Below are 12,546 nucleotides of genomic sequence, written 5' to 3' on the forward strand. Positions count from 1 at the left end.
AGTGGCACTGACAGACATCATCTGAAAAAAATGGGTAAATGAATCCAAGAGCAAAGCATGTTTGGCAATTTTTAGATCTATTAATTAGAAAAAGCTGAGCAGAGCTTGTGTATTGAAGGTAGTACTCTTAATTGCCAGTGAGATGAAACAGTACATCCAGAAGACACATCTTAAACAAAATGAATTAAATTGGGGTGGTGCGTTTCTCAGGTTTCAATGTGTCTCACTGTTGAGTCAGCTGAGAGTATTCTCTCGACTGGACAGGAATTTAAACCTGAGCAGATTGGGAGCTAGCTTGCTTGTCTGAAAGCGTATGATTTGTGCGGTAGCAGCAGAGCTGTAATTCTTGTTGTTGAAAATGGGGGTATATTAATATTTCTAACAACTCTGTTGACTGTGGCACAACATAGTTATAGCAACCCAGCTCACAGTCTGCTTTCTAGAACATATCATTGAAATAAGTATGATCATCTGCACTCGTCTGATGAAATAAATTATTGCCCATATGGGGTATTTATTGCAAAGAGTAGAATATAATTGGTTCACAAAGACAAGTGGAAGTACTGTTCACCTTGGTCTTAAATACTACAGAACAGTGAATCATACCTTGACTTGAAACATGGTTGCCTTCCACCTGGAAGATTTTGTACATTTCATTATCCTTCATACTGATCATTTCTTTCAAATTTTTTCCCATTTAGGTGTAATTTATGTCTGTTTATCATTCATACATTTCTAGGTAAGGTGGAATTCCATTCATAACTAAATTAAGAGCTCCCAGTTTTGTTTTCCTTGCAGTGTAGTTATATTTATTTTAATGTACTCTTCCAGAATGTGTGCAGTACCAAAAATGATTTTTTAGGGTGCGAGAAGTTAGTGCCACCGTGTATTGGTAGCTTCTGTAGTAAATCTACAGTATATTCAGCTAAATGTCTCTTCTTTCCGCCTCCCCGCATTGGACACACATGACAATGGGCACACAAAAGGGATGAATTATGGTATCACAAGTTTTGAACTTGTGAACACTATAGTTCAGCTTCAGCCCTGGCTGCTCTCTTGTTTGCACATCTTTCATAAGCATTCATAATTCAGTCTTCTTTAGAAAAGCTCTCTGAAATGGAGAGTATATCTCACATTTAAATTACCTTGTATTTTGATCAAAAATGTCAGTGTGTTCAGACTAATAATTCTCAAGGAGATGATAGCTGAATTAGAAAAGGTATAGAGAAGGATGGCCAAAATGATGGGCACATAACAATTCATTTATTAGGAATGAATAAAGAGGTTAGGGCTCTTTCAGCTTAAAGAACAGATGGCTGTTATGAGATATGATGAATGGAGTGGGTACGGGTAAGGTCTAGAGAGCATGCAATGAAGTTTCTAAATAGTACATTTAGAACAAATTGAAGAAAATATATATTCACTCAATGTGTGATTAATCTCTGGAATTTGTTGCCAGAGAATGTGGTAAAATCCATTAGCATAGCAGAGTTTAAAAAAGATTTGGACAAGTTCCTGGAAGAGGTAAGATCCACTGTTTATTCCTGCATAAGCAGCATGGAATCTGTGTACTTTTTTGAGATCTTGCCTAGATTGTGATTTGGATTGTCCTGCCTGGATTATGATCTAAATCAGTGTTAGTCAACATTTTGACACCTATGGACCGGCAGAAATAAAATAATTATTTTGTAGACCGGCATCAGTCCGCGGACTGGCAGTTGAAGAACACTGGGCTTAGTTGCGGGCCAGACCCCGCCTATCTCCACTCAATCTCCGCCCCAGACCCCCCCATAATAGTACTAATTGTAACACCATTTTTTCCATTCATTTTTCATATATACACACACACAATAATATAATATTAACAGCACAATGGTAACCACAAAATTAAACTACATAAAGCACACTGTATACTTCTCAATATTCATTCCTACCAGAACATAGATAACCCCTATACAAATACGGGACAAAAAACTAAAAGTACTAATATAGACAAACAAACCCTAAGGTGCAAGACTACATGCAGTACAACCCCAGAGGAAAAGAAACAAATGCATTTCTTCCTGAACAGACAGCAGATGTAAATCAATCACTAAATTAAAAAATAAAATTATTCCCCCTACCGTTATTGTCTTCCTCCATGCTATGCCTTGCTTTCTGGCCTGCCCCCCCAGTGTTGTCTTTGGGCCGGTTTCCTCTTCCTCAGTGCTGCAGTGCACAAAGCCATGGGCAACGGCTCCTCGCGCGTCCCACGCCTCATCTGGAAGCAGTCCATCTGATGTTGCTACGTCAGAGATAAGGCTTCTAGTTCAGGCGTAGGGCGCGCAGAGGTGCCTCTGCCCATGGCTTTGTGCACTGCAGCACTGAGGAAGAGGAAACCGGCCCAAAGACAACACCACATAGATCGCACCGTGAACCGGCAACTGAAGAGCACTGTCTGGGGCCCGATGCACGGGCCAGCCCTGTGGACCGGCAGGAAATTTCTGCAGAGTGGCACCGGTCCATGGACCGGTGGTTGAAGAACACTGATCTAAATTGAAAACTGTTGCAAGTAGGATTCTGGGCTTGATGGAACTTTGTTTTGTCCCAGTATAGCAATAATTACAGTGGTACCTCGGTATACGAGTGCACCGGTTTGCGAGTGTTTCGAGCAAAACATTCGCAAAATCGGCGCCTCGGAAACCGAGCTTGCCTCGATTTGCGAGCAGCGCCCCCCCCACTATCCGGCACACCCTCCCCCCCCCCGGCGATCTGGCATCCCCCCATTTGTGTCGCACCCCCCCCTCACCATGGTCTGAAATCCCCCAGCACCCACCCGAACACGCTGCTTACCCCCATCTGACCACCGGCACCAACGCACAGGACATGCCGGTGCCCGAAGATCTGTGTCCTCTTCTTTGCTGGGCCTTGAGCATCTGCGCATGCTCAAGGCCTTCGAGTTCACGCTCTTTACGAGATTCTCGGTCTCCGCCATTCCCATCACCGCCATTCCCTTCACCGCCCCGTCACCACCATCCCCTTCACCGCCCCGTCACCGTCCCCGCAGCATCCATATAAGCCTTAGTACTGCAATATTTAGCTTATTCCTTCCTTATAAATCAAAGTTCTGGCTGCTGAACTAGAGAAAGAGATGTTCAGCTGGCAGGGCTTTGTTTATAAATTTTTATCAACACAACTGATATACTATTTTATCCTAAAGCAAAAAAAAAAAAATAAATAAATAAATAGAATTTTTTTTTTCTACCTTTGTTGTCTGGTTTCTGCTTTCCTCATCTTCTCATTCAATTCCTTCCATCCCCCCCCCCATTGGTCTTAGCACCCATCTTCTTCCCTCCGCTCCCCCATAGTCTGGCATCTGTCTTCCAGCGTCTTCTCCCCACTCTGTCTTCCACATTTCCCTTCAGGGTCTGTTCCTCTCTACCCTCCTTCAATGTCTGTTCTATTCCTTTCCACCACCACCCTTCCCTCCCTCCTTTACCATCTGTTCCTTTCTACCCCCCTTCAGCTCCTCTTGCACGACCTGCCTATCTACCTACCTCCCTCCCTCTTACTTTCGTGGCATGTTACAATGTAATTTGTGCAAGCCGCTGAAGCCTGTGAGCTTCTGTGTTCCTATTTTCCCCATTTCTAATATCTCCCCTATGTATCTGGCATTGCCCCCCCCCTCCCGTGTCCATATACCATCCCCAAGGCATGTCCCCTTTATGTCTCTGTCCCTATGCCCCATGCACATAATTTCCCCTCTTTCTGTTAGCTTCCTGTGTCCAGATTTCCCCTATCTTCCTCTTCCACACCTCTTCTCTTCAACCCCATCTAGCTTCTTTCCCCCCCCCCTGCTTCCAGCATCTGGCTCACCTGCCTGTCCTCCCCTTTCTTTCCTGCTATGGGTTTCTTTCTCTCCCTCTTCATCCCCTTGGCCCAGAATCTCTTTCCCTTTCACTCCCTCCTTCTTAGTGTGAGCCGGGAACATGCGCAATTGTGCGGTCCAGCAGCCCCCTCCCGCCCGATTGCAGCATTCCGTCAGTTCTCTCCTCCACCTTATATGCACCTTTCTTATATGCTGGCTTTCTTTTTCGTCCAGCCGCTCAGTTGTTCAATCTTCTGCTCTGACGCAACTGGAAACAGGAAGTTGCAGCAGAGGAGAAGATTGAACAACTTAGCAGCCGCTCGTGCGCGGCTTTTTGAAAGCGTGCGGCTGGGTGAAAAAGAAAGACGGCAAACTCTTTATATAAGGTGAGGTGGAGGGAGGGAGCTGGCTGAATGCTGCAATCGGACGGGTGGGGGCTGCTGGACCGCACAATCCTTGATTGCCTCACTGCGGAGACAAGACCATTCACCGCCCCACGGGGCGGTGAATGGCCTTGTTCCCGTCCCCGCAGCGACTACTATTTTTTCTTTTCCCATTTCGGCGGGTTACCCGCGGCTACTCGCAGCTAGCCGCGGGTAACAACCACCATGTCATTCTCTATTGTGTATCTTGAATTAAAGGAGAACGCAAAGTAGGAGTAGTTTGAAGGGATAGTTGTGACGAGGTAATTGGGAGTAGGAAGGTAATGCAAAGGATACTTGAGAAGGGAATAGAGTATGGGGTCAAGACTGTTTGAAAGGAACAGTTCCCTAACTGCTGCGTTTCATTGTATCTAAGTTTTTGTGCTGGGAGCTTATTTCTCTGAAACCCTTGTCCAATCTGATCTACTTTTCAAGCTTAGCATGTCTTTACCCCATTCCAAATTTGATCTTGGTCATTACATTTTTGGTGAATTATTTTGCCCCAAGACCAATGCTCCCTCTAAGTAGTAGCCAGGTATCTGCAAAAAAATTTTTTTTTTCATTTGAGCGATAAGTCCTAAAAACAAATACTAGCAATGCATTTCTGTATATAGCACAAAAAACATCACATATATGGTAATTGATTTGGACCTCTTCTATCAAACTGCGCTAGCAGTTTGTAGTGCGGTGAGCCACGCTGAATGGCCCACACTGCTCCTGACGTTCAAAGAATTTGATAGAAGATGCACTTAGTCTCGTAGTTTAATTTTGTTTGAAAGTTGGGTTGGGTCAGTATTTTGTGAGCGACCATTTAAAATGTATGAATGATTGCTCGCATGCTCCACTTAGAGGAAACACAGCCCTATGACTGACAGACAGCGTCCAAGGAGAGAGAGACAAAGAAAAAAAAACCAGACAGACAGACATCTACTCTAGCACCCATTAATGTAACGGGCTTAAACACTAGTATAGTATAATATGCAAACCACTTAGTACCCACAGAAAGTTGGTAGATCAGATCCATTAATTACCCTTACCTTATAGACATTTTCAGCCACGTTTGTATCATTTTTGCAACTTCCATTGAATTGGAAAGAAGCTATGATGAGAAGAAAGATGATAAAGCTATTAAAATGAATTTTATAAAAACATAATGACTTTAATGAAATTTCAATAAAAAATATACCCAAAATAAACATTGATATAAGGAGCATACAAAAAATAAATGTTTTCACATCAGTGGTATACCCCCTCTCTTCTCCCCTAAAAAAGGTACATGACCATTTTACAGTATAATGTAAGCAAGAGTACTCATAACCGTAAAACCTGAACTGGAAGAAAACACACGGGTTCATTTCCTGATTCAGATCATTAGGTTTCACTAAATTCACCTGAAAAATCAATGTTCTGTTCTTTTTTTAATAACATTGTATCAGTATCCCCTTCTTGCCAGGAAAGGGATGCCGTATACAGCACTCACATTTCATTTCTTCAAACTTATAATTCTTAATCTTACAATGCATAAGAACATAAGCAGTGCCTCTGCTGGGTCAGACCTGAGGTCCATCGTGCCCAGCAGTCCGCTCACGTGGCGGCCCAACAGGTATAGGACCTGTGCAGTAAACCTCTATACCCTTTTTCCAGCAGGAAATTGTCCAATCCTTTCTTGAATCCCAGTACTGTACTCTGCCCTATTACGCCCTCTGGAAGCGCATTCCAGGTATCCACCACGCATTGGGTAAAGAAGAACTTCCTAACATTTGTTTTGAATCTGTCCCCTTTCAACTTTTCCGAATGCCCTCTTGTTCTTTTATTATTTGAAAGTTTGAAGAATCTGTCCCTCTCTACTCTCTCTATGCCCTTCATGATCTTGTAAGTCTCTATCATATCCCCTCTAAGTCTCCTCTTCTCAAGGGAAAAGAGTCCCAGTTTTTCCAATCTCTCAGCTTATGAAAGGTTTTCCAAACCTTTTATCAGACGTGTTGCTCTCCTCTGAACTCTCTCGAGTATCGCCATTTCCTTCTTAGTACTCCAGATGCGGACGCACCATCGCCCGATACAACGGCAGGATAACTTCTTTCGTTCTGGTTGTAATACCCTTCTTGATTATGCCTAGCATTCTATTTGCCTTCTTAGCAGCCACTGCGCACTGTGCCGCTGGCTTCATTGTCATGTCCACCATTACCCCCAAGTCCCTTTCTTGGGTACTCTCATTCAATAACAGTTGTACCTGTTTCTGTTTCCCACATGTAATACTTTACATTTCTCAACGTTGAACTTCATTTGCCATCTCGTCGCCTATTCCCCTAGTTTGTTCAAGCCCCTTTGCAATTCTTCGCAGTCTTCTTTAGTTCGAGCTCCACTAAATAGTTTGGTGTCGTCTGCAAATTTTATTATCTCACACTTCGTCCCTGCTTCTAGATCATTTATGAATATATTAAATAGCAGCGGCCCGAGCACCGAGCCCTGCGGGACCCCACGCGTGACCTTCCTCCAGTCCGAGTAGTGGCCCTTCACTCCTACCCTCTGTTTCCTATCCGCCAACCAATTTCTGATCCATCTATGTACGTCTCCTTCCACCCCATGGCTCTTCAGTTTCTGTAGTAGGCGCTCATGGGGCACCTTGTCAAAGGCTTTTTGGAAATCTAGATATATGATGTCTATGGGGTCTCCTTTGTCCATCCGTTTGTTAATTCCTTCGAAGAAGTGCAATAAGTTCGTTAGGCACGGTCTCCCCTTGCAGAAACCATGTTGGCTGGTTATCAGAAGTTCGTTTCTTTCAAAATGTTCATTGATGTTTTCTTTTATCAGTGCTTCCGCCATTTTCCCGGGAACCGAGGTCAGACTCACCGGTCTGTAGTTTCCCGGGTCACCTTTTGATCCCTTTTTAAAGATGGGCGTAACGTTGGTTATCTTCCAGTCCTCCGGGATCATGCCTGTTTTCAGGGATAGATTGCAAATTTGCTGCAGTAGTTCCGCTATCTCCTCCTTTAATTCCTTCAGAACCCTTGGGTGGACTCCATCCGGACCCGGGGATTTGTCAGTTTTAAGTTTTTCTATCTGCCTTGATTTCCATTGAAGAATTGCTCAGATTGTTGGATGTGTCTTCGTTTGTAAATACAGACGAAAAGAACACGTTAAGTCTCTCTGCCATTTCTTTCTCCTCCTTCACTACTCCCTTCCAGTCTCCCTAGCCGGTTGCTTCCCTTTAACATATCTAAAGAACGGTTTGAAATTTCGTGCTTCCCTGGCTAGCCTCTCTTCATACTCTCTTTTGGCTTTTCGAACCACTCGGTGACATTCTTTTTGATTCTTCCTGTGCTCTTTCCAGTTCCCTCAGTTTTATCCTTTTTCCATTTCCTGAATGAATTTTTCTTATTGCCTATCGCTTCCTTCACTATTTTAGTTATCCACGCCGGGTCTTTTGTTCGACCTTTTTTTGCACCCCTTTCTGAATCTGGGGATAAACAGATTTTGCGCTTCGCTCATCGTGTTTTTGAGAAAAGACCAGACTTGTTCTACCATTTGCCATTTTTTGGAAGTGTTGCTAAGTTTCTTCCTTACCATTTCCCTCATTGCTTCGTAGTTTCCTTTCCTGAAGTTGAAAGTTGTCGCTATGGTTCTCTTTCCTTTCGGTATTCCTACCTCAACCTTGAACTTGATCATGTTATGATCGCTGTTTCCCAACGGTCCCACTACCTCTACTTCCTTCGCAGATCCCCTTAACCCATTTAGGATTAAATCCAGAGTGGCATTTCCTCTTGTCAGTTCTCTAACAAGCTGCTCCATGAAACAATCTTGTATAGTCTCCAGGAATTCTGTCTCCCTAGTGCATTTTGAGCTTCCAAGACTCCAGTCTATCCCGGGGTAGTTGAAGTCTCCCATAATAACCGTGTTACCGCTTTTGCATTCTCCCTTTATCTCGGCTTCCATTTATTCATCGATATCTCCGGTTTGCCCAGGTGGACGATAGTATAGGCCCATCTTTATTTCAGTCCCTTTCCTTCCCGGTATTTTAACCCATAGCGATTCCAGCTTGTTGGTCATCTCTGCTGTGTCCATTTTTGTTGATTGTATGTTTTCTTTTATGTATAGGGCTATTCCACCTCCTTTCTATCCTGACCTGTCCTGGCGATAGAGTTTTGTACCCCGACAGTGCTGTATCCCATTTGTTTTCCTCATTCCACCATGTTTCAGAGATTCCTATGATGTCTATGTCTTCTGCATTGGCCATGGCTTCTAGTTCCCCCATTTTGTTTCTTAGGCTCCTTGCATTAGTATATATGCAATTTAGATCCTGGTATTTTGTTGTCTTCATGTCCATTCCCTGTGGACCCGAAGGGTCATTAGTTTCTTCTCTTTTGGGTTGGTCGATTCCTGCAATTTGTCCCTTGCTTCTTCCCAGCCTTTTTTCCCCTTAGTATCTTCACGGGATACCTTCTTCCAAATCGTTGACGCTTGGTCGACTGTTGGCTTTCCCCTTCTTCTTAGTTTAAAGCCTGTTCTATTCCTCTCTTGACGTTGTTTGCTAGAAGTATAGTTCCCGCCACGCTCTGGTGCAGTCCGACTCTCCTGCCCCAGAACGTTGTCCAATTCCTCACGAAGTGGAATCCTTCTTCCTCATCCATGCGTTTATTGATTATAGCACATCTGCCCTCGGTACCGGTAGGATCTCTGAGAACGCTATCTTCTGGGTCCTCATCTTCAGCTTCCTTCCCAGAATCTTGAACTGTTCTATCAGCGTGCTTCTTCTGTAGTCTCTCCTGCTGACATCATTCATCCCGATGTGGATCATTGCTGCAGTCTATTCCTCTATTCCGTCTCCTCTCCGTCTAGGATCTTTCCAATTTTGTCCACGATGTCCTCGGTTCTCGCTCCTGGGAGGCAGGTCACCAGCCAATCCTCTCTCCCTCCTGATATGTGGCTGTCCACATGCCTCAGGATCAAGTCTCCCACTAGGATCGCTGACTGTCCCTTCTTCAATTTTCGCTTCGGTCTCAGGTCAATGTCCTCGGTGTGCTTCGCACTTTCTTCTTCTGGGCATCGACTAACCAATTTCTCCCCCTCGTGCGGTATTCCTCTGTGGGTGTCTTCTTTGAGGTCATCTGCTTCTTGTTCTCCCTTCCATGTTGGTGTTGGTGTAACTTCTTCTTTCATCTGTTCATTCTCTGCCACCCTCCTGTATGCTTCCTCAATGAATTTCTCGAGTTCCCTGACTTCCTTGTCAGTGTGTCTCTCACTCATGAAGTCTTCAGCTGTCTTGATTGGGTCCTCTGTGGTGTAAAGTCCTTCTAGCTCCTGTATCTTGTCCTCTAATCGCTTGACTTCCTTCTTCAAGCTTTTCAGCTCCTGACATCGAGCGCATACATATGACTGTCTCCCCGAGGGGAGGTAGTCATACATAAGACAGTCCGTGCAGAACACTGGAAAGCTCCTCTTCTGGTTTCCCTCCGTTTCCATTGGTGTCCTCTCTCTCTCTCTACCTGCTGCTGGTGTCCTCTCTCTCTCTGCCTGCTGCTGGTGCCCTTCTCTCTCTCTGCCTGCTGCTGGTGTTTTCTCTGTCTCTCTCTCTCTGCCTGCTGCTGGTGTCCTCTCTCTCTGCCTGCTGCTGGTGTCCTCTCTGTTTCTCTCTCTCTCTCTCTGCTGGTTTCCTCTCTCTCTCTCTCTCTCTGCCTGCTGCTGGTGTCCTCTGTCTCTCTCTCTCTGCTGGTGTCCTCTCTGTCTCTCTCCGCTGGTGTCCTCTGTCTCTCTCTCTTTGCTGGTGTCCTCTCTGTCTCTCTCTTTCTCTGCCTGCTTGCTGCCTCCTTGGCCCTTCTTGAGGCCCTTCGCAAAGGCGCTCTCGCTAAGGCGAGCGCCTTTGCCGCTCGCCGAATGGCTGCGCGCCATTGGCTCAACTCCTTTTATGGAGGAGTCCGGTCGATCTTTGCTGACGTGGCGGGGGTGGGCGGAGCTACTCGCGCCGCTGCCCCGATAGTACTTTTGCCTGCTCCTGCTCTCCTTGGCTCTCCCCTGCCTCTCCTTTGCTCTCTCTTGCCTCTCCTTTGCTCTCTCTTGCTTCTCCTTCGCTTCCCCTTGCTTCTCCTTCTCTCACACGCTGTTAGCCATTGGCTCAACTCCTTTTATGGAGGAGCCCGGTCGATCTTTGCTGATGCAGTGGGGGTGGGCGGAGCTACTCTCACCGCTGCCCCGGTAGTACTTTCGCCTGCTCCTGCTCTCCTTGGCTCTCCCCTGCCTCTCCTTTGCTCTCTCTTGCTTCTCCTTCGCTCACCCTTGCTTCTCCTTCTCTCACAATGCTGAACCAGTGATACCTAGAAAGCCTTCTTTGATAGTGTATGTTCTGTGAGTCTGTTACATGGCATACTCTTATTTTTTTCACTGTATATTACTGTAAATGGCATGTACATAGGATAGCATACGATATGTTTGCATTTAAAACCACCTATCAGTCCAGGTTATGCAGAAACATCAATCTGTTGATCACAAAAATAACATTTTCTACATCTCAAGTGACCCATGATGGAAGAAGGCGTTTGTTCCCCAGGGAGGGCTGATAAGACCAGTTTCTTTTCAAATTTTGTCTTCTGGTATATGACAGTGTTTCCTCAGGATTATCTAAATATTTGCCTTATACAAAACTCTAATTGTACACATTGCCTTGGATTCATTAGTTATCTTACTTTAATATTACCTCCCTTATTGAGTCTGTAACCCTCTTTCAGTACAAGCACTGAGATAACCTTGAATTTGTTTCTCATATTCATAGCCTGTCTTTCATGTTCTCCTTTGACGAGACACAATCCTCTAAATCAGTCAATTTATGAAACTACCTTTTAAGATTCTTAACATGTAGGTTTATGAAAAATTGTGCTCTCGGAACATCTTTTTCTCCTTAATGAATATCCAAAAATGAAATTTGTCACTGCCACTCACCTGAAACTTACTTACCAAGGCAATCATTTAAAAAAAACCTCAAATGTTGGCTATTTTGAAGAATATTGTTTGTGTATCTTTTCTACATGACTATTTCACACCAAAGGATGTTGTGTTAAAAACAAAAAACTTTTCCAAAATCACATGGCTAAATGGGGAGGGGGCATAATGGTCTCCATCGCTGTCGCTTTTATTTAATGATAGATAACCTTGAAATAAGCTTTTGTATGGGCTGTCCTGGCCAACTCAAAAAGTCCATAAAGCGCTCAAATGATCTTTTAATTTGCTTATAGCTAATTATAGCCTCTTACTGCAATATAAACATATAGTCAAATCAATTTATTTAAAATCCTAATGATACAGGATGAATATCATATAAAGAGGCATAGTGACAACAAAGGATCTCAGAAAAGCATTGGTAAATTTAGGAAAGGGCACTAACACTGGACCTTAGTAGATACAAGAGGTTGACCTGTTGGTGCCCCAAGATATTTATGAATTTAGGTAGAATATAAATTTTTATTTTGGGGGGGGGGGGGCAGCGAGGCATATGATATTGAATCCCCAAAAATGCACTCTCCTTAATAGTAAGAAAACCAGTCTGCTCTCTTTATCTGGCTCAGTCCCTTTAGAGCAGCAGTCTCAAACTCGCGGCCTGGGGGCCACTTGCGGCCCGCCAGGTACTATTTTGAGGCCCTCGATATGTTTATCATAATCACAAAAGTAAAACAAAACAGCTTCTTGATCATATGTCTCTTTAGCTATAAATTACAATATTATTATCAAGACTTAGCCAAAAGGAAAGATTTATAAACTATAGAGTTTTACCTCATGCAAAATTCTTGAATAAGACATTAACTATTTTTTTCTGAGGCCCTCCAAGTACCTACAAATCCAAAATGTGGCCCTGCAAAGGGTTTGAGTTTGAGACCACTGCTTTAGAGCAATGTCTCGCAAACTTTCCGCAAGAGGCACGTTCTGTAGCAGTCAGCTGGCGTGGATGACTCTCATCCTCGCCAGTATGTCGCGATTGACTGGCTGCACATGCCTGGCCCGTCTCTGTTGCTGCTAATAGCTAAAGAGACTCAGCGGCGGCTGCTTCAGGGGGGCAGGCAGGGAGAGATCTCAGGCGGTGGCCAGCCCGCATACCCACAATAGGCAGCCTGCGTATCCCCCTGAGGTATATGTACCGCAGGTTGAGAAACACTGAGATAGATACCACAATTTTGTTTTTTGGGGGTGTCTTGAGTTCTGGTTTTCCTCCTTTATTTTAGGACAAATTGCATGGAGCACTTTGCTTTGGGCAAAGCTATGGCTTTGAGATTGTTAATGCCAGTGCTGAAAGTG

General features: G+C 44.4%; 1 protein-coding gene across 3 annotated transcripts in view; it reads left to right on the forward strand.

Moving 5' to 3' along the window:
• NAP1L4 (nucleosome assembly protein 1 like 4) overlaps window positions 1-12,546 on the forward strand; it is a 131,716-nt gene that overhangs the window by 111,523 nt on the left and 7,647 nt on the right. Inside the window, exon 15 of one of the 3 annotated variants that reach the window (XM_033928486.1) lies at window positions 702-739. The exons of the other annotated variants lie outside the window; for them this stretch is intronic. Within the exon in view, the coding sequence (XP_033784377.1) occupies window positions 702-707 (6 nt within the window). The 3' untranslated portion in view covers window positions 708-739. The remainder of the gene's footprint in view (window positions 1-701; window positions 740-12,546) is intronic. 3 annotated transcript variants of the gene reach the window in all.

This window comes from Geotrypetes seraphini, chromosome 19, assembly GCF_902459505.1.
Source record: "Geotrypetes seraphini chromosome 19, aGeoSer1.1, whole genome shotgun sequence".
In the NCBI taxonomy this organism is placed as follows: Eukaryota; Metazoa; Chordata; class Amphibia; order Gymnophiona; family Dermophiidae; genus Geotrypetes; species Geotrypetes seraphini.